Source organism: Plecotus auritus, assembly GCF_963455305.1.
Source record: "Plecotus auritus genome assembly, chromosome: 8".
In the NCBI taxonomy this organism is placed as follows: Eukaryota; Metazoa; Chordata; class Mammalia; order Chiroptera; family Vespertilionidae; genus Plecotus; species Plecotus auritus.
This window is the reverse complement of record NC_137782.1, coordinates 150,705,721-150,728,015: the sequence shown is the minus strand read 5'-3', so window position 1 is coordinate 150,728,015 and position 22,295 is coordinate 150,705,721. Positions and strand designations below refer to the sequence as shown.

The 22,295-nt window shown below is 37.2% G+C and overlaps 1 protein-coding gene across 1 annotated transcript in view; it reads right to left on the bottom strand.

The window, feature by feature from the left end:
- The window catches only part of SRBD1 (S1 RNA binding domain 1), a 157,662-nt gene that overhangs the window by 99,236 nt on the left and 36,131 nt on the right, over nt 1–22,295 (bottom strand). Inside the window, exons 12-14 of the mRNA XM_080685582.1 lie at nt 20,779–20,936; nt 16,454–16,544; nt 15,151–15,258 (exon numbers count right to left, since the gene is read on the bottom strand). Coding sequence (XP_080541708.1) covers nt 15,151–15,258; nt 16,454–16,544; nt 20,779–20,936 — 357 coding nt within the window. The remainder of the gene's footprint in view (nt 1–15,150; nt 15,259–16,453; nt 16,545–20,778; nt 20,937–22,295) is intronic.

The following is a 22,295-nucleotide window of genomic DNA, read 5'->3' as shown; positions in this document are numbered from 1 at the left end:
GAACAAATACAAAGAAAAAAGAGAAACACAAGCGTTTTCATAGTGAATGACTGCCTGGGATTACAGAGTCATAAAAAGCCAAGGTTAGAGATCCAGATATTCATTGTGAACTAACAAACCACAGGCAAAGAAATCCCTGCTCACTCCTTTGACAAGGTCAGTGCACCCATCCCCTGGCACAATAACCGATTGAATTTCAGGTGTAGAAGGTGCTTCAGGAAAATCAAATCCACCACGAATCATTTAATGCCTCTCTAGGGCCTCGGATGAGCAAGTAAAATCCCCTGAGAAAAACATTTCCTGTTCACTTTGTTTTCCAAAAGCTGCATATCACTCTGAGACTGCCTTGTAGCAGACGTGTTCATTCATTAGCAGTGATATAACAGATGTTCTTTAGCAGCCAATCACACTATATCTTTTTCACCTGAAAGTCCAGATGGATTCATAAAGCACAACATCTGTAATTTACCCACAGAATTGGGCATCATGTTCATCTACTAGAAAAAACTATTGATTGTCCAAGAACTAACCCCAAAAGCTCTAAAACTTGATTTCAAAGGACAGGAATATACTGGTAGGTAACTGGACAAACAAGCTCACAAAATAAGACTATTTACATGAGACATGGACTTAAGTTACTTAGGCTTATAGTCTGGTAAGAATCATTCATTATATGACCTATGGCTACTATCCTTATGACCTGTGGCTACTAAAGTAATCCAAAGGTTCATTTTTAACTGTGGCAAGGGGCAGGGTTAAAAACAAAGATTCAATGGTATATATTCCCATGTATGTATTCCTTCTGCACTTTTCACAAAAAGCCTCTTTGATTTGGATTATCAAACATTTCCCAGTGCTGCTGCTTTTTAAAATCTCCAGTCCCAGATACTAAATTTCTTGGCTTTGTGGCTCAAGCGATGACAAACAGATGATTTCCTATTCACTCCACTTACCTCATCATCAGTAAGACGGCTAGAATCCAGTTATGTTAAGAATTATTTCCAACAGCCACCTTCAATTACAAATGTTTGACATGATCACAGACTTCCAACGCTAATCCCTTTTTAAGTTGAAATACCCATACAAGGGCCCTTTGAGACACTCAGCATGGCTGTTTTCTTTGTGTCGCCTTATCCTGCAAAGGGGCTAAAATACTACATTAGAATCCCTTCTCTCTTCCCCCATCATTATCATCCATCTCTTATGCAAAGCAGCACAGAGACCCACAGTTAAAACATTGTTTTTCTAAGTATGTTTCTAAACATGAAGACTGTTTAAAGGAAGGAAAAGAAAATTTCCACGTAATTGACTCTCATTTCCCCAAGTTTTCTACCTGTAGAATATACTCCCTTAGTTTAACACACATTTGCATGACATGAGTATATTTAATTTCCAGAGCCCTACTGCTAACCACAATTCTGGACTGAAAAACTTTCAGTCTGGTCTACTCAGGGAAAATATCCATCATTTAACCCAATGTAAAGAAAACCTGAACCTACATAGGACAATCCTACCAACATACCAAATTATGCTTACCATTGAAGTTATATTTTACAATTTCAAAGAATAACACAATTTCCTGGCACACCAAATTCAGGCATTTTTACCAAAAGCATATATTGAAGTCTCTACTATTTCCAAGAGACAACCAGCTAACTTGTGCTTTGAACAAAAAGGTGATGATTCTGCTTTACCTGTAGATGAATTCATAAAAATCTGCTCTTAACCAGACTTTTCACAAGTCAAATTCCACTGTAAATGCATCCGAATGCAACAAGAGAGCTTAGTAGCTAAAGGAACTATCACATAAAATTTCATAGTGTAAAGAATTCATGGGTAAAGCCACATCATGACCCCCTTTCCATTAGGAGCTTTTAACTTGGACTTTTCTGTCCAGAATTTGCATAAGTGAACAATACTTTTCATTAAGACTGTACCATACCTATGTTAATTGTGGAAACGTGGACTTCCATCTCTACTCTGAGAGAAAAGACAGGTCTGTACCCCTGAAACTACATCTAGTTTATGTTCCCATGGAAATGGAAAGAAGTAAAAATCTCATGGTGAGAAGCACCAAGCAAGAACACAATAACCACTTAAAATTACCCTTGGCTCAGCTAACAGGAAGCATCATCAGAAAGTGAAGGGAATCAGGATATGTCACCCCAAAATATGCCACTTTGAGAGAAATAATTACTTTAAGGTGAAAGAATCTGAGAAACAGCAGGTACAGAAAGGGCTCTCTGACCGCCCCCTTCTGCCCTGAAGCAGGTCTTAGGTCACTCATGAGAGGTGTCCTCCCAGAACTTGGAGGAGAGGGGCATCCTTATCTCTGAGGACAGGTGTGTGGCCAAGAGGAATCCAAACGCACAGGCCTTTTCTAAGATTCCTCCAGTTTATTACTCTTAGCTCAGACACTTTTTGTCTCCCATCACGTTTTTTCACAACTTTCCACTCTTCAAATGTAGTACAAATCTGCTCAGGCTTAATCATTTCTTTGAGTCTTCATTTCAGAATGAAGGCTCTCATGTCATGGAAAACTTATGTCAAATAAATTTGTTGTTTTTCTGGTGATTTTCAAGCCCAGCCAGGACCTCAGAGTCAAGGGCAAAGTATTTCCTCCCCTACAAAAGCAAAAAATCAAGCTCTACCTTCAAACTCTTTCCTTCCTGTCATGTCACTATTTTTCTATTACATTTACCCCATTGCTCCAACAATGGTTATCTACAGGTTGGCACACATGCTTCCTCTACATGCTTCATCATATAAAACTGTTAGGCCCTAGCCAGCATGGCTCAGTTGGTTGGAGCGCTGTCCATACACCAAAAGGTGGCAGGTTCAATTCCTGGTCAGGGCATATACTCGGGTTGCAGGTTCGATCTCTGGTCAGGATGCATACAAGAGGAAACTGATTGATGTATCTCTCTCACATTTTGATGCCTCTCTCTCTTCCTTTTTCTAAAATCAGTTTTTTAAAGAAGCTAGGCCAAAGGTAATCCCTCAGTGATTATTTCCTGTCATCTGCTGAGATTTCAGGCTCAAAAACTATCTGGGTACTATTAAGAACATATTAGTACTACATAATCTAGTAACATAAAAAGGGCTAGTTTACCCCCTGAAAGTTTTTCTCCTGGAGAATGCTCCCTTAAAAAAACACTGAGCAGTTAATAAAAGAGTTAATTAGTTTCAATTTGGCACTGAGACAAGTTTAGTTCATGCTGAAGTCTAAAACATTTAAAAGTTGAAGAAGATGGAAAATGTTCAAAAGAGGTGTTGCATTCCACTACCTTAATAATAAACCCTGAAAGAGTTTTAGGACCCACCAAGACCAAAATCTGGCTGGCTTGATCACAGAGCCTGCCTCAGGTCCTTTCTGGGACATGAGGAGTTAGTCTAGATCTTTGAGGGTATTCTGCCTCTAATACTATATCATGTATAATTTAGAGAAAGTTCTTAATGCTAAGAAGCAGATGAACATGGATTAATCTAAATATAAACTCAGCCTTGTTCAGAAGATTTTTGCCATTTGTCTCCACCATCTCCAAATGAATGATCAAAGGTAAAAGGCAAATTTAAGAGTGTTTAAAATAGGCATTTATTCCCTTAAGTCAAACTTTCTGAAAATACCTGCCATATTTAAAAACTAGAGAAATGAAAAAGCATGTGTACTGGAAACAGCGTGAGGTTTAAAATCAGATAACCTGGATTTGAGTCCCCATTCTGCTAAGTCTTTCATGCATATCCGCCTGCAGTTCAGTTTCCTCACCTGTAAATGCAAATAATACTTCCAACCGGGGGTTTACTGTGAGAAACAAGTAAAAGGTGTAAAGCTTCTTGAGAAGCAGTAGTAAACCCATAGGCTGTTATTACAAAGAAAGTCTGAATTATACAACTTACTAAAATCTATTTTTATCAACCTATAAGAAAAGAACATCATAATTTAAATCGAAAATATTCACACTATAACACAAACTGATTTGTAATAAAGTAAAAATACTTCCCATGTAACTCCTAAAGTCAGTATTTGGAGGCAAGTATTTGACTGGAGTAGCCTTTTTTTCTTTTAAACAAAAGAATAAACTATTTGAAATTCTTACCAATTGTCATTCCAGTTTATGAAATCACATTCTACAAAGCAGTGATCTACTGACACTGCCTATCAGTAGGATAATTTGGTGTGGTGAGGCAGCATAGTGGATAACCAGAAGTACTAAATACTTCACAGCAATGGGTATAAATTATCACAAAAAAATCAAATGTGAGAAATAAAATTTATCTGGCAACTCACCTATGAAAGAAAAAACATTACTTTGCTAGGACACATCATTCCCTAAAGTGCAAAAACACCATTCAGAAACACTTCCCAACACAAATGATTTAACTATGACTTCGTTTATCTAGCTTTCAGGCTAAAATCAGGCAGAATAATAATTTTCTTACATGCTTAAACAATTCATCACTGAAGTGAAAACAAATACACGTCACACTTCTGGACCCTTCTCAGCAATAAAATGGAAGGAGGGTGTTGGAACTGTCTGAGACCTCTGGCTCCAACATTATGGAAATCAATAAATAGTCTGAGTCTAGGTTTCCAAAAGAAATATCTATTTCATCAGAGTCTCTCTGGAATAAATGCTTTTCAAAGTGTTACAATTCTCATTTAAACTACTTATAAAATTATTAACAACCTCCTTATACCTTCAAATTTTATAGCTCTAACAATTTTCAAAGCATTTTCAACCAAAAACTCTAACCAAGTCTGTCTTAGATTCTGAACTGCTATGACAGATCATATTCTTTATCAAATGTCTTTATTCAGTCCTTTTATCACTGGTTGTCACTCTTTAATTTTAAAAGGAATTTGTGCATCTCTTGAGAAAACATACAACTGAGCAATATGACTAAGACACTTGGGGTCTAATAGTGCGTTAAGCTCAAGAATAGCAAATTCAGTGAGAATCTGGGCACAAGAGAGAGTGCATGAAATTAGATACTACTGGACAGAAAGTGTGAAACTTCAGAATGAAAGGAGACTTATTATTAGCTACTGAGTGTTAGTTCTTATACGGTCACACACTGTCGTGTTACATATGTATTAATTTCTTTACTCTTCACCACAATCTTGTTATTATCTCATACTAGAAGCCCGGTGCACGAAAACTGTGCTTTTGGGGGGGTCCCTCAGCCCAGCCTGCGCCCTCTCGCAGTCCGGAAGCCCACGAGGGATGCCCGACTGACGGCTTAGTGCTGCCGTGGAGGTGGAAGAAGCGCTTGCCAGCGGTGAGCCTGGCTTCTGGTTGAGCAGCACTTCCCCCTGTGAGAGCGCACTGACCACCAGGGGGCAGCTCCTGTGTTGAGCGTCTACCCCCAGTGGTCAGTGCAAGGCATAGCAACTGGTCATTCTGCCGTTCGGTGAATTTGCATATTAGCCTTTTATTATATACGATAACAAGTACGAGGTCAGGTAATTTGCTCAAGTTTATACAATTAGTAAGTGACAGAGTTATAACATGAACACAGATAGTCTGACCCAAGAGCCCATATTTTTAACCATTATTCTGAGCTATGTACTATATTCAGCATAGAACAGATATCTCATTAATCTTCATATTCCTGAAAGGTAGATATTATTATTCTCATTTTACTAATTAAAAAACGGAAGCTCCAAGAGATTAGGAAACTTGCCAAGGTCAGATGGCTAGCCAGGAGCAGAGCTGAATCAATCCCAGGACTGCACAGCTCTAAAATCTGTGCTCCTAGGTAAGAACTACACATAGCCCCTACTAGGGAGGCAGTGAGTCCGTCACCACCACACCTCTCACCAATTATGCTGACACCTATTTCTCCACGTCTGGCTCTTCTATGCAGCCTGACTCTTGAAAGAACCTACTGGATATTAAGTAATTATCCACAGCCCCTCCCAACTTACTTGATCACTGCTAATATGAGATTACTTTGAACAGAATGAATGGCAAAACAGCATTGTAATTTCCAAACTAGGCTGACAACCCAGTCGTTTGTGAGTGAAGTGGGAGAGGGAAGAAAGAACTGGCTGAGGCCTCAAAGCCCCAGGTCATGCCTCTCATTACCTTAATCCATAGCACCTTGTTTAGAAACCACAGCCAAGGATAGGTAGGCAATAATCTTCCACTTTACATTTTATAACATGTCTGGGGCTTTCTTCAGAATCAACCAGGGAAACATCTTCTTTATGTTTTCCACAGACTATAAAGCAATCATTTAGAAAAGGACAGATCTCAGGATAATGACCTAAAATTTCTCTATATAAAGGACACAACTGTATGCAAACAACTAAATCTCTTTAAACACAAATATCTGATCTGATTATTTTGTTTACATTAATGAGCCAATTTACAAACTACCAAAGCATGTATTTTTTTTAGTTTTTACAACTAAAATGTTTATCTAAATCTCATGTTGCTCAGAGAAATGGGAGAGCTTCGCTTTCTCTATGGCTTTCTTAATGTGTGCTCCTGAAAATGAAGAAGGCTAAAAATATGAGGTAAGAACTAGATAGATTTAAAGGAGGGCACTGAAAAAGAAACAAAAGTTTAGTTTCCTCAAACAAAGATGAAAGATAAAGAGAACAACTTATAGTCCTTACCATGCTCCCATACTCAAGGGTCCTCACCTCTCCAACATGGGTATTCTTCTGTCCTCATCATCACCTCACCTTACACCCCCCCCCTTTCAAACCAAACCTTGGCCTTCACTGGCCCAGGGAAAAGCTTTACAAAGCAAAAAAAGAAGCAAAATGTTCCGGTGGCCTGTTGTACTTCCAAGGCCCAGGGGATCACTTAAGGAATTTACAAGGTAATTTGATTAAAAATGATACTTTTATATCTTTAAAAATATTCAAAATATGTGTACTACATTCTTTATGTGATAATTCCAACAACTGCATGTTTGCTGGTTCAAAAGCAAAGTTTGTGATTTCTGCTAACTCGGGCACATATAGTATTTGTTTATTCATTTTCCCTGGAAACTCTAGAAAAATTTTCATGCCTATGTTTCAAGTGTTTTTTCTTCCAAGAGCACTCTTCTAGTACTCTCACACGTTAACTCACTTAATCCTTGCAACAAACTCATAAAGTTGCCCTTCATATTTAAAAAAAAGATGTATCTAAAACAGGAGACACAGAAAGTACAAGAGTAAAAGAATGGAAAATTGCATTCCAGGAAATTACTAGTCAAAAGAAAGTACTGATCAATTTCTAAGCTGGTGAATCATTAACAAGCTTAAATTGGTTATCACTAAGTAACTGATAAGTACCACTTAGGATCCTTGGTTATGTTGACCCTTATCAATCAAGCTTTAGACTAACTTATAGTTAATATGCTTGAATGATTAAATAAACAAAATCGAACCAATTCATGTGTTTTAACTATGGTCCTAATTAGATAGGATACACAAAACTTCAGAACTTTAAAAACAATAAAATCAAAGCATGAGTCACTCTGTCAACCAAAGGACTCCACAGTGCTCTGCCTTAGGAAAGCGAAAATGCTTTTTTTCCTGATGCAGTATCACACTTCAATGTCTCCCAATTCCTATGACTATTATGGGTCATATATTATTAATAGAACCTTTCTTATATGCAAAAAAGGATGCTGTTAAATATGCAGGGAAAAGGGGGGAAAGTAATTAAAGAAAAAGAGAGCATGAATGGAAGAGTATACATCCTCCAGCTCTCATTCTACTACCTGTTTCCTAATACTCAACTACTCTCTCAACCCCAAGTCAATCTTCCTAATGCCTGGAGTGAGCCATACATGTGGCAATGGCAGCAAGAAGTACTGCATTTCTTATATCAACAAATGGGAGCGATGAAGCTCTCCTACTCCCTTCCTCAATCAAGAACTCAAATGCCAAATGAATTGCATACACTGCTCACTGCCCACATACACTAGGTATCTCGCTTCAGGAATCTCTGCAGCACATTCCATGTTGACGGATTGCCTGTCATTAATATCTACTTTCCTTGAAAAGAAAAGGCCATTACCCAACTCCTCTGTGTCAGTTGTAGGGTTGACTTCTTATACTTTATAGGCCAAAAACTTGAGTTCAGTAAATCACTAAGATCAGGTCTAGGCTGAAATTTATTTTCCCACCATATATGAATAAAAATTAGTTAAGCAGTAAGTGTAAACAAAATTACAGAGAATCAAGAGGATATGCTATTTTTAAAACATTTTAGTTCTACAAATGCATTTTAACAAATACTAATTACAGAAAGTTTTTATTACAACAGACTTTGAAAAGCTTCTACAAGGTAAAGTTATGTTAGTAAATTGAAAATAAAGTATAAATTTGAAAGCCAGTTGATTTTATTTTCTAAAACATTCTCTGATTTCTACTTTTCACTATTCAGACTGAGATAGTTCTATGGTAAAGACATTAGGACCAGATCCACAATTGTGATAAAATGCAAAATACTTTTAATTTTAACCATTTCTCTTAGGTAGGGAGAAACAGCCAACAAATATTTATGAAACAAAGAAGGAATCAGTTTCAAAACTGAGTTACAAGAAGTTCTACCCTTATATATTAAGCCTAGAACATAATTGCCTCTAAAATACGTGTTTCCTGGAAAATAAATACTCCACAATGTATATGGCAAGCTTTCCCTGAGTCCCGTTTCCTTTGTTCTTAAGACTCAATTTCCCATATTACTGTGTTTAAAGCTTTTTCTTAGATGGTTCAGTAAAGAATAAACAGGCTGTGAAGTTAAAGTAGTTAAACAATCTCTGAATAAGATATTGACACTGACTTTTATTCTTTCTTTCACAGAGGTTTGATGAATTTTCTTTTCCAACCCTCTTCAATTGTCTTATAACCAAGACGAGTGCCTCCTCACTCTAATCATAAGCACTGCGCTGGTCTAAAAACTACCCGACCCAAATGAAAACACAAACAGACCATCTTAGGAAGAGCACAGTTGAAAAAGAATATATTCTAAAATTCTCATTTATTCTCCCTAACTATTAGCACCCAACCACCACCACCACCACCACAACCACAACCATGCCCTCCTCCCCCAACCCCTGCCTTGAAACAACTGCTTTAAATTTCTTTTAGTGCAGCAAGCAATAGCTTGTAAAAGGATGCAAACCAGCTGAAATATTTGACAGAGAGTGTTAAATACCAGGGAATTCCTATCAACCATTTTACTTTAAAAGGTACTTTGATGTTAGCTATCTTTCATGTACCTCTTTCATGGCACATTAATAAAGAAAACGAAGCTGAAGTAAATCAAGTCCCAAGGTCACATCTAGAATTACAGCACTGTAGGTACCTGATGAAATACGGATTAATGCTGCATGAGTAGTGAATAAATAAAAGCACCTCTACTCACCAATCAGTCAAGTTTTACAAGTGCTTCTGAACTTTCTTCTGCAACTAGACCTGAGACATCTTTAATCCCCCATGCCCCTAAAACTTAATTATCATAATGTGAACCCAAATGTTAGGGTCCCTTCAAAATGCAAGTGCTGTGAAGCGGAAAAGTAATGGGAATTAAGCTGGGTGTAACCTTAGAAATGTACGGATGTGGGGAACTTGAAAGTGCTATTTCAATAAGTTAGGAGAGCATAATACAAAGATTTAGCCACATAAAATATATTGAAATCAAAAGATTTACTCCTCAAAAAAAAAAAAACCCACACACATATAAAACACAAATAAGGTAGATTCAAGAACTCCTTTTTGCAAATATCAAGTTCTGGCCAGAGAATCTTCAAGTCTTATATAACCAAATAAAAAGGATCTCAACAACAAAGGATTCTAGCAATTTTGCATTTTTCTAATGCAAATAAAATAAGAGACAGAACCAAAGTGATTCTGTACAACCCAAACAGGTCTAAAACGCAAACAAGAACTTAAATGTTCCCCAATAATCAATTGATCACATTTCCTAAGGTGTTGGCCAAAGGTGAGCTATTTAATGCCAAAGAAAAGTGGAAAATATGAGTAAGAAGAGGCCAAAGAGTTAACAATCTCAAGGTAAAACTCATTCCATTAGTAGTCTGTTGATAATGCAGTCTTATCCCTTACACATCTAATTTATTCTAGGAACTATGATTTTAAAAAGAGCTGAAATTATAGCCTATAAATACACACATCTTGTATTCACTACACACCTGTGTTCACTACAACACAGAATTCGGCATAAATCAAGACTGCACTGGGTCCAAATCACAGATGGTTCAAGTTCCCAAATGATCTATGCTGCAACCCTGTACTACGGTTTCTAAATTCACAAGTACACCATTTAGAAAAAGGTCTATGTACAATTATTTCACCTACCTATATTAAAGATTATAATCTGAAAAACAATTCTTCTTTATTCAACGGTTGTCTCTATGATGTATGCTTTAAAAAATAACAGAATGGCATATATATGAAATTGGTTAACTCCACTCTACTTTCAAGATCACATTAAGATGTTAGTTTGTAGGAGGGTTTAGGAGGACCTAAATCTGTACAGACACAAGCTAAGACTGTGCATACACAAAGTGAAACAATTGCTCAAAATAAGGTGTGTTTCTTCCTTTTATAAAGGTCATTAAAAACACTCATAAAATCCCAAAGTTCATCAATTGTTACCTTAATGCTGAACATATTGTTGTTTAATTTATATTTTAAGTTCTTTTATAGCAAATACACTTGTCTAAATAGAACATCTGTTTTGGTTATAATATACTGTATCTTTGGCAAGAACTTGTAATAAAACGAACAAAAACAATCAAGAATCTTTATTGGATCTGGCAACAAAAGCAGATTTGTAACCAAAACCTTAAGACAAGAAATGACCATCACTGGGCTCAAGGCCAGTACTAATCTAAGTCAATAAACAAAGATCTGTAAGAGGGGCTACAGTTAAAGAGGGCTGGGGGGTGGGTTAAGGGAACTCCTGTAGATACTTAAGTTGGACTTAGGGATACAGAAACACATGGGTTACATAACTAGCAAAGCGTATTTTATTTTGAGCAAAAACTGTCAAAGTAAATCCGAATCCAAATAATATTTTAAAACCACACACACACACACACACACACACACACACACACGCGCACACACACACACACACACCCCATAATTATTCATTTCTTATACCTCCTTTCTAACAAACCTCATTATGGTCTACTTAAACACGCGTTTTAAAAAATATTCTGGCTGTTTCAGCAAAATGAAAATAAATTATATTTATTATAAAACAATTTTATTTTTAAATTTATTGTCACTAACATCCCAGAAAGGAAGTCTTATAAACAAACACGAGTTTATAATAGTAACAGAAAAGGAGAAGAATATCAATAGGTGAAAGGAAACAATAGCTTGGACCATCACAACACATTGTCTCAAGCCTTCACTGTAGAAAGAAGAGAGACAACTACTAATAGTATATCACCTTAACTTGTTATTAAGCATAATAATCAACGTGACATCCAAAAAATAACTTAGGCTGTCCCAAGTTTCAAGGTTAATTCATGGTCTTCATCACTACTAGAAACTACAGGAGATAAATGTTTAAATATAAAGAAACTGATTTTACATTCCACATGTACAACTTAAACTATTGCACTAGTCAGAAAAAAGTAACAGCAACCACAAATTTCCCTCCATATAATTTTAAGTTCACAACATTATAAGCTTTACATAGCTTAATACATCTTAAGTTGTACAGCTAAGCTTAAGTAAATTTCTTTAAACCAAAACGAAACAAATCAGGTCCAGGTGATTCAGGACCTGGGAAATCCGCTGCACCTTACTCGGAGAGAATTTTTTTCGGTCTGTTTCAAGGAAACCTGAGAAAATCAGCCCATCAAAATTACTACTGAAAATTGCCTCTACCATCACAAAAATCTTTATCCCTGTTACAGTTCATCTTGTTAGAGTAGGTCCAACAACTCAAGTATTTAAAAATATTTTCTGACCCTAATTCTAATAAACCTCAATGTCCACAAACTTGAAAGGCATGCCTCCAAACCTAAATTAATGATTAAAACGTTAACTAATACAGTGTCTGTGGCATGCACCTAGAGACCTCACGCTAGTCATCAATCCATTAGATAACTAACATCTTTTTGGTAACAACCTAACTAAATCTCCAATTCTCTAATTTCTCTATAAGGTTATCAAAAGATGTGCTAAGCCGAAACCGGTTTGGCTCAGTGGATAGAGCGTCGGCCTGCGGACTGAAGGGTCCCGGGTTCGATTCCGGTCAAGGGCATGTACCTTGGTTGCGGGCACATCCCCAGTGGGGGGTGTGCAGGAGGCAGCTGATCGATGTTTCTCTCTCATCTATGTTTCTACTCTCTATCCCTCTCCCTTCCTCTCTGTAAAAAATCAATAAAAATATATTAAAAAAAAAAAAAAAAAGATGTGCTAAAATCTATGTGTCTACCAGTCTAGTTTTCCTAAGAAAAATTAAATGGGAGGAGACTGAAATGTTTAATTAAAAAATGCATGCTGATTCCCAGTGATGATTGTTCTGTGTTCCTTCCTAACCTAGTGTTCGTAAGTCATACTTTTATAATTTAAATTAAATAATCTTGCCTGATCAAAACTGCACTCAACAGTCATTTACATAACCTATCTTATTTCCTCTTTTGAACATCAAAATAACATCTGCCCATGTTCAACAATTTTCGAATTTTACAAACAGTAGTATCAACATTTTATTTTCAAGTCCACCTAGAACTCCAGAAAATGTTTCATCTGGGCCAGAAGATAAAATAATTGAGGAAAATCTATACACTAATTTAACTTTTCCAGAGAATCTGCAAAGGATTTTAGTTTGTAATTTTACTTGTAGAGCACATTAGTCCAGCTCACATATCCTAATATGTTCTGGGAACTGTTGTTGATTCTACATTTATATGTAAGTGCAAGGGACCTAGAATAGCCAAAACAATTTTGAAAAAAAAAGAACAGAATTGAAAGAATTACACTATCTCATTTCATGACTTATTAAGCTATATAAATCAGCACTGGGTGGTAATAAAGATACACAGATTAGTGTAAAGACATATAGATCAATTAAACAGAATAAACTCCAGGAATAGATCTGTATGTACATAGTCAGATGATTTTCAACAAAGATACCAAAGCAATTCAATGGGAAAAAGAAAATCTTCAATAAATAGTGTTAGAATAATCCAGACCCATGTGCAAAAAAAAGAACTTCGCACCTTTATGAAAAAATTAGCTTTAAATGGATTATAGGCCTAAATTAAAGAGTTTAAAATATAAAATGTCTAAAACAAAACATATGGTAAAATCATAATGACCTTAGTTTTTCCAAACATTACTTAAATAGGACACAAAATGCAAGAACTATATTTAAAAAAATTGATAAACTGGACTTCATAAAGTATGTCTACTTTCAAAAGACCATGATTAAAAAACGAAAAGGCAAGTTACAGACTGGGAGAAATGTTTACAAAACAGGTATCTGATATAAGACTTGTATTCAGCATAAATACAAAATACTCTTAATAAGAGGAGGAAAAATAATCTAATTTTTTTAAGTAGAAAGAATATCTAGACAAATATTTTACCAAAGAAGATATATGAACAGCAAAAAAGAAAACAAGATGCTCAATATCATTAATTGCTAGGAAATGTATTTAAAACCATGAGAGATCACTGTACATCCACTAGGTTAGCTACATTTAAATGACCAACTATACCAAGCACATTGATGAGGATATGAAGAAAACAGAACTCTGGTACACTGCAGGTGGGAAGGTAATTGGATACAACCACCTTAGAAAAAAATTTGGCAGTATCTTAAGTTAAACATTCACCTACCATACAGCACAGCCCACTCTTATTTACTCAAGAGAAATGAAAGCATATGTCCATGCAAACACTAGTACAAGAATATTCATGCAGCTTTATTTGTAACAGCTCAAACTGGCAACAATCCAAATGTCCATCAACAGGTAAATGAATAAACTGTGATTTAGCCATATGATATACTACTCAGTAATAAAAAGAACTATCAATATATGCAACATCATGATGAATCTCAAAATAATGATACTGAGTGAAAGAAGCTAGCAAAAGGATATGTACTGTATGATTCCAATTACATAAAAGTCTAGAAATGTACAGTAATCTATAGTTACAGAAAGTAAATCAGAGATTGCCTGGGGGAGGGAGGAGGCAGTGAAGGAAGGGTGAATTACAAAGGAACACAAGGAAATGGGGGGGATGAGTATGTTCATTATCTTGATTGTGGTGATAGTTTCGTTCAAGTATACATGTGTCAAAATTTATAAAATTGAAAACTTTAAATACGTGCAATTCATTTATGTACATTATCTCTCAGAAACACTGAAAAACTTAACAAATAGGACTTCTAGAAGTAAAAAATATAACTGAAATAAAAACTTCAATGAATGGGTCTGACAGATAAAGAAAAAGCTAGTGAACTAGAGAAAAGACCACAAAGTAGGCTAGGGAGATAAGAAATGAAAAGAGATAGGTTAAAAAGCATGAAGGAAAAATAAGCATGGAAGACAGTGAAAGGCTGAATGTATATAATTAGAATTTCAGAGGGAGATCAGAGAGAAACATGGGACAGAGGTCAGATTTGAAGAACAATGGCTAAAATTTTTGAAGATCTAAGAGATATCACCCTATTAATTTAAGAATCCCAATTCAGATTGAATTGTGATAAATCTGAAGGAAAAAAAATCCCTGTCTTCTCAGTCATTACAAATACCATATTAAACATCATTTGTAATTCTTACCTTGGCTCTTAATTCTGAAGGCCAATGATTTATGGGCATCAAAACTTTGGGAGAGGAAGACTAAGTTATCCAGTTCTACTTATTAGTCCGTAAACAGAGCCCTCACAATGTAAAGCCAGGAAAATACCATGAAACCAAGTAAGCCCGAACTTGCTGCTTCTGTGAGAAGTTTCAGAATACTGAAACTCAAATTTCTGCAAGAGGCAGACACTGTACATTGTCCTGCAAAGCTCTTGTGAACAGCAAGAGGTGATTTGGGAGCAAACAACATGCATAGCTTTTAAAAAGAAGGGAGAAAACATCACAGAAGGAACCTGAGAAGTTCCTTTGCCTCTCAAAGAAAACAGACATTCCTAACATCCTTACCAGTAAACAACATCCAGTGGAGCAAAGTAATTTTTCATTATCAGGTCAGCAAAGTAAGCTTCTGTTTCCCGGCAGGCAGTTCCATTTCCAATCACCACTGTGCTGCAGCTTCAAGGGAGAAACAGGAGGAGAAACTGGATGAGCTCAAGGCATGCTTCTAAATCAATCGGAAGAAAATGTACAGAATGCACAAATGCTACTGCACAATGCTCCTGCTCTCTCATACATCCAAGCAACTTCTCCACTGTTTCATAAGGGAGACAAACACATGTAAAATAAAAAACAGCCCACTCAGTATGGCTCAGTGGTTGAGCATCAGCCTTTGAACCAGGAGGTCATGGTTCGATTCCCAGTCAGGGCACATGCCCCAGGTTGTGGGCTCAATCCCCAGTGGGGGGCTTGCAAGAGGCAGCCAATCAATGATTCTCTCTCATCATTGATGTTTCTATCTCTCACTGCCTCTCCCTTCCTCTCTGAAATCAATAAAAATATATATTTTTAATTAAATAAATAAAATAAGATTAAAAAACACTGCCTTGCCCTAATCGGTTTGGCTCAGTGGATAGAGCATCGGCCTGTGGACTGGAGGGTCCCCGGTTCGATTCCAGTCAAGGGCATGTACCCTGGTTGCGGGCACATCCACAGTAGGGGGTGTGCGGGAGGCAGCTGGTCGATGTTTCTCTCTCATCGATTTGGCTCTCTATCCTTCTCCCTTCCTCTCTGTAAAAAGTCAATAAAATATATTTTTAAAAAACAAAACACTGCCTTTTCATTTGGCATAGCAGGCAGTGGAGGACTATTTTGCTGTCACACACCTCAATAACAGTCAGCTTTATTCCCATCTAGAAGGAACCAAATTTAGACATGGTTAAGTGAATTCTAAGCCACAATAAAGTCATTGTGACTGAATTATGTGATATGTTGTCAAATAATTTAGGAAGCTTCTAACTACTACCATATCCGTTCCTTCAGATCTATGAAGAAGAAAGGAAAGAAGGTAGAAGGAAAAAAGAAGGGAGGGAAGAAAAGGAGGAGCAAAATACAGAACCAAACATAAAAATTAAATGCTCACTTTGCTCATATTACCACCTTTCATTTAGTGAAGGTGGCAGAGGAAGGGAGAATTCCTCCGGAGTCTCCAAAGGGAGATTTCTGCAGCAATCTGTCCCAGCACTGTTTTACATGGTCCCTTCCCTCTTACCAGGGCACTCCCCTTAATCCCTCCCTCCAAATTAGGGGCTTCAAAGGTGTCTCTGACTGGCTGAGCCACTGAAAATACTCAAAAGGTTACTTATTTTCATACTTGAAATTCAGCAAAAGCCTCTTTATTTTCTCTGCTTCTTGGAAGCCTTGTCCACAATGCAAGTAAACCACATCAGTATGAAGTATCTGACCTTAGAAAAAAATGAAGAGAAGCCAATTTATAAAACATTTCAAAACATAACACACCAATGATTTAAGCCAGTTGAAACAGAAAAGGAAACAGGTTTGTCTTTTAAAATGCAGCCTGAATCATTCATATTCAATAAATCAGATTCTCCCTAAGCACTATAAAGTTTTGGTACGTCCAGAGTTACAAGGACTCTATTTTGCTACATAAAACCATTACTAATTTTTAATAATATTTATCAATAATAGTAAAAGCTAACCTTTACTGAATACTTACTATATATGACATGGGATATTTTTATTTCTTATTTGGGTTATAGATACATGAATTTCTTTACCTTGTATAATTTTTTTCAGCTGCATATTTATGAATTGTGAGCTTTTCTACATTATGTTTTAGCTAAAAATGTATTTAATGAAAAAAAAAGAAAAAATATACATTTAAATTTTGGGGGGTGACTACCTAAAGAATAAAAGTAATAATGAGCTATGTGGCCAACTTAGGAAGTTAGGCAGAAAGAAAATGATCTCAAATGAAAACAGAGAAATGTAGAATAAAGTGAGGAGTAATAAAAAGGGTAAATATAGAGTAATAGAAAAAAGAATTTACTGGCCAAAACAATAAAAATGTCTTGTGGTATTTAAAATATATACAGAATTAAAATGAATCACACAGGTGCCACCATGGAGAAGTACCATCACCACTGCAATAAGGCTGACCTAAACGCAAATGAAAGCCACAACATTGTTCAAGGTGGGGTAGTGAAGATTACAATCAGAACATCAACCAATGGACTGCAAGGATAGTGGAACAATCCCTAGTACGTTTGGTTAAGTTGGGAAAAGCTTATAAATCTATTGTGGTCTAGGGGAGTGCAGATGGCTTTCGCAGCCAGTTCTTGCTTTGGGGGTTACCACATCTGATGGAGCCTGTATGAAAGATGGGAGAACCAAACCATGAACCATATAGTCAATGTTTTCGCCACTGTTATTGTCTGTGACACACTAAAACTATTTAGCCAAAGCCATTAACTTAAGAATTTGTCCGTGTATCCTTTCTTTAAAAAGTAAGTTACTTATTAATATGCTAGGTGGCAAGTGTGCAATATGCTTCAAAGCAATCAACAAAAACAATATTATAAGCAAGCAATCACATAGTAAGTTTGTAGATTAGCTCATATTCTATATACAGAATCATTCCCATTTTTACAAAACATGCTTTTTTGCTATTGAAAGTTATCATTAATACCTTTTCAGTTTTTAATTATAAAGTCATATGTAATCACACTAAAGAACATTTGGTGATAAAATATGAAAATCCATAAACCCAGCACTGTTATATCTTAGTCTTACTTCCTTATAAGTCTTTTCCTTTGTATCTAATTTTACATTATTTTAATAATGCCATATTTATAATTTTGTACTGTAAGAAGTTTTTGTTGTTGTTGTTTTTTTGTTTGTTTGTTTGTTTTAGCGTGAACGCAGTCCCCCCACTACCACAAATTATGCAGTCGAGTTTCCCACATTTGGGGAAATCGCAGGGGTCAGCACATCCGGAGTGCAATGGATAAGCCTCGCCCTGGGAAAACCACCTTCGTGATCATGGTATCTCCCTTCCAGGTAAGTATTGTAAGAACTTTTAATTTTACTCTTTACAGAATCATTTCAATAGGAACAGTTTAATGTCAGCAAAAAAAAAAAAAAGATGGCATGACGTGAAAATACAATCTTATATTTTGACCAGCTTTTCACTAACATTATGTACCTAATGAGACACAGAAATCCACTTAAACAATAAAATTCTCTTTCAGCTTCTGAGATGTTTTAACAGGGATAAATAAAAAACATGTTGCAAGGATAAACCTAGAGAAAATAATAATTAGCTAACACTCCTTAATTTTGCATTTCTTCTTAGTTGTACACATGGCTTAGTAGAAAGGAACTGTTCCTTTTTTCTCTCAACTAATAGTGGAGTACCAACTACTATTAACTTGTTTACATTTTCTGAGAATTGTTAAAACAGTTTTTAAAATTTCGAAATCTTGGATTTATATTTGAGGGCAAACTAAATCTGGTAACCTTGCATTGCCCTGTTGAACAAAATGAGCTACAGAGTACAATGAAAAGTATCTAACAGTTGCCTTACAATTCACGTATCCCATGTGTAACAAATATGTATTGAATGCCTGTGACTGCATATTTCTCTGCTACTCATCATAGTTATCAACCTGCTGTTCAAATCCTAAGTTTCTTTTGGCACCTATTCAGTTAGACAATTAACATTTATGTTTGGGGAAGAAAATAAAGTTGTTTTACAAGAGATGGAAAAAGCGAAGCTGGTTATCCATGTGGAAGGAACCAAAGTGATAAGCACTAATTGCTGACAGAGAATCACAGCTGTAATTTTAAGAACTGCTCCTAGCAAGTAAAAAAACACATAAAGTATGCAGCTCTTAAAAAGCTTATTAGCAGTCTAACTGTACAAGTAGTAAATTTTACCAATGCTTTAGTTTCAACCATCTGTTAATAATTTTAAATACTTATGTGGGGTTCAAATTAATTAGAATGAAGTGTAAATTAAAAGTATACAATCACTAGCAGATTATTAAAATCTCAGGACTTATGAAATGTAGTTAAATTTATTTAAAAAGTAAAAGATGAAAAATTAAAGAACACAGCTGGCCACCAAATGTGAAATTAAACCGCTGTTTAACCTTGAAACAAAATTAAGTTTGCATACTACCACTAACACTAATACATATAGGGACTGGAATCATGATTCATTGAATTTTGGGAGAAAGAAAAGCTTGGTATTAATACTGACAATATTAAGACAGTATCCTTGTAGGAATACTGTGTGTATGTTTGATACTTTGCTGAGTAACAATAATTGCTCAATGTTTAAGAAGAATATTAAGAAAACACAAGTGGAGAGTTTAATGCAATGATCTACATTTTCAGCCTGTGGAAAATTCTCAGTCACTGCCTTTATGTTACCTTATACTTCTGGCTTTTGTGCCACTGAAGATTATAATAGTGGCCAAAATATCTGTGCAGTTAAGACTCATTTTGATTATTGTTATTGAAGCCTGATCTTAAACGAATAATAAAAAATATCTCGTGAACTTACTATCTGATGCTTCTAGTCCTATATAATAAAGAGGTAATATACAAATTGATCATCACTCCAACACACAAGATGGCCGCCCCCATGTGGTCAAAGATGGCCACTACAAGATGACAGGCAGGGGAGGGCAGTTGTGGGCGATCAGGCCTGCAGGAAAGGGCAGTTAGGGGTGACCAGGCCAGCAGGGGAGGACAGTTGGGGGGAACCCAGGCCTGCAGGGGAGGGGAGTTGGGGGGGACCCAGGCCTGCAGGGGAGTACATTTAGGGGCGACCAGGCCTGCAGGGGATGGCAGTTAGGGGCAACCAGGCCTGCAGGGGAGGGCAGTTGGGGATGACCAGGCCGGCAGGGGAGGGCAGTCAAGGGCGACCAGGCTGGCAAGGGAGGGCAGTTAGGGGTGACCAGGCCAGTAGGGGAGGGCAGTTGGGGGCAACCAGGCCTGCAGGGGTGGGCAATTAGAGGTGACCAAGATGGCAGGGGAGGGCAATTAGGGGCAATTGGGCCGGCAGGGGAGCAGTTAGGCATCGACCAGGCTGGCAGCGGAGTGGTTAGGGGGTCATCAGGCTGGCAGGCAGAAGCAGTTAGGGGCAATCAGGAAGGCAGGCAGGCAGGCGAGTGGTTGGAGCCAGCAGTCCTGGATTGTGAGAGGAATGTCAGACTGCCGGTTTAGGCACAATCCAGGATTGGGTCTAAACAGGCAGTCGGACATCCCTCAGGGGTCCCATATTGGAGAGGGTGTGCAGGCTGGGCTGAGGGACACACACGGCCCTCCCTACCCCTTCCCCCCCCCCTGCACGAATTTCATGCACTGGGCCTCTAGTTAAAATATAATAAAGATTATCTTCCTGTGCTGTAAAAATAAAATGTATCTATCACATATAAATGCATCACAATAAACAGATGTGATAGGAAGACAGAATTGGGGGGAAGGGGTTGGTTAACAAATAAGATGAATATTAAGTTTAATTTTCTGATTCCCACATCCCTGTACATGAGAAAACTATTTTCTAAGACTTGAAAAATTAACATTATTTCTAAGTCCTCATGAAATATATGAAGTGAAACGTATGAGCAATCAAACAACTTTTATATAAAAGCTGAAAGATATGCTTACTGGTAGGAGAAATGATAGCTAATTTGCAACCATGTTTGTAACCAGGATCCACTCCCATCAAGGTGCGCCCTGGAACAGGGTTTGTTAAAAGGAGCTGACGAAGGTTCCGTCCAAACATCATCACTGATTCCTTCTCTGCATCTGATGTTAGTTTGGCTCTTTAGAAAAAAGAAAAAGAAAAAGGAGAATGCAGTTTTTCTATTCACCCAAATTTTCTTCCAGAAAAAGAACAGAATTCATTTTATACAGTTACTAGTGGCCCAGTGCATGAAATTTGTGCACATTAAAAGGGAATTAGAGGAAATATTTTAATATTGCTATTTGCCCGTTCTCTATAATAGAAGTGTCAGAGATGAAAGAAAATTAGTAAAATGTATATGAAAATCTCCCTCCTGTCAGAGTCTGAGGCACGCTGCGGGACTTAGTCAAGTCCCCGCCCACCCGCCCACGCCTCCAAATCGCGCGAGACCCAGACCCAGCCAACCCCACCCCGTCAAGCCCCACAGGGCAGGGGTCTCAGCCTCAGGTACTCCAGCCTGGCGCCGGGCAGGGGGTGCAGCCTCAGGTCCCCCATCAAGCCCCACCAGGTGGAGGGGCGCAGCCTCACGTCCCCCAGCCTGGCGCCAGGCGAGGGGGGCGCCCTCAGGTCCTCTGGCCCCGGTGCCAGGGCAGGGGGTGCAGCCTCAGGTCCCCCAGCCCGGCTTCAGGTCCCCCAGGCCCGGACTCAGGGTGCAAGGGCGCGAGGGCATGAGGGTGTGACAACCATTTCCATATTAGCTCCTTATTATATAGGATTCCTCACAAGAGCATTTATTAACAAAATTACTTAAAAAGAAAACACCATATACAAAATTATATTGAGTCTATTTTTGCTAAATGCAGAAACACAGTATCACAAATGACTTGGTGGTATCAAACCTACCAAGTTCATCATACCTATGCTCCTTCTCTCTCTGCTCTCTTTTATGTACAAAATCTGTATGTATAAACATCGGTGTATATGAGAGAGACAGGATGTATAAAGATTTAGACAGCAAATGGATGTCAAATTAAAGTTTATCAGCAAATTAAAAATATAAGCACATAATTAGAGTGATAAACTATTGAGTCATAAGTAGCCTCCTCCAACAATACTTAGTTTTACTCCTTCACCTATATCTCTCAATGTTATATTCTCACTCTATTCCATTCCCTGCATCTACCCCTTTTGTCTTTCTCAGTGATTTGATATGACCATCGATACTAATGCCAGTCTAGAACTATGATTCATATAAATAACTTCCCAATTTTATCCAAAGAAGTTATAAGATTTTATGAAAAGTATCTCTTCTTTATTAGACCAGGTTAAAAAAATGCATGCCACTGGCCACAAGAAAACTGAGAGTTCAAAAGCAAGTCAAAGTACATTTCATATCAGTTTTGAGGTAGAATGTTTTATGTAACTGAAGGCACACAGATCTAATAATATTTGCTTTTCTGGCTTAATTCAGTTCCCTAAGGCTCTTCTCTCATTTTCC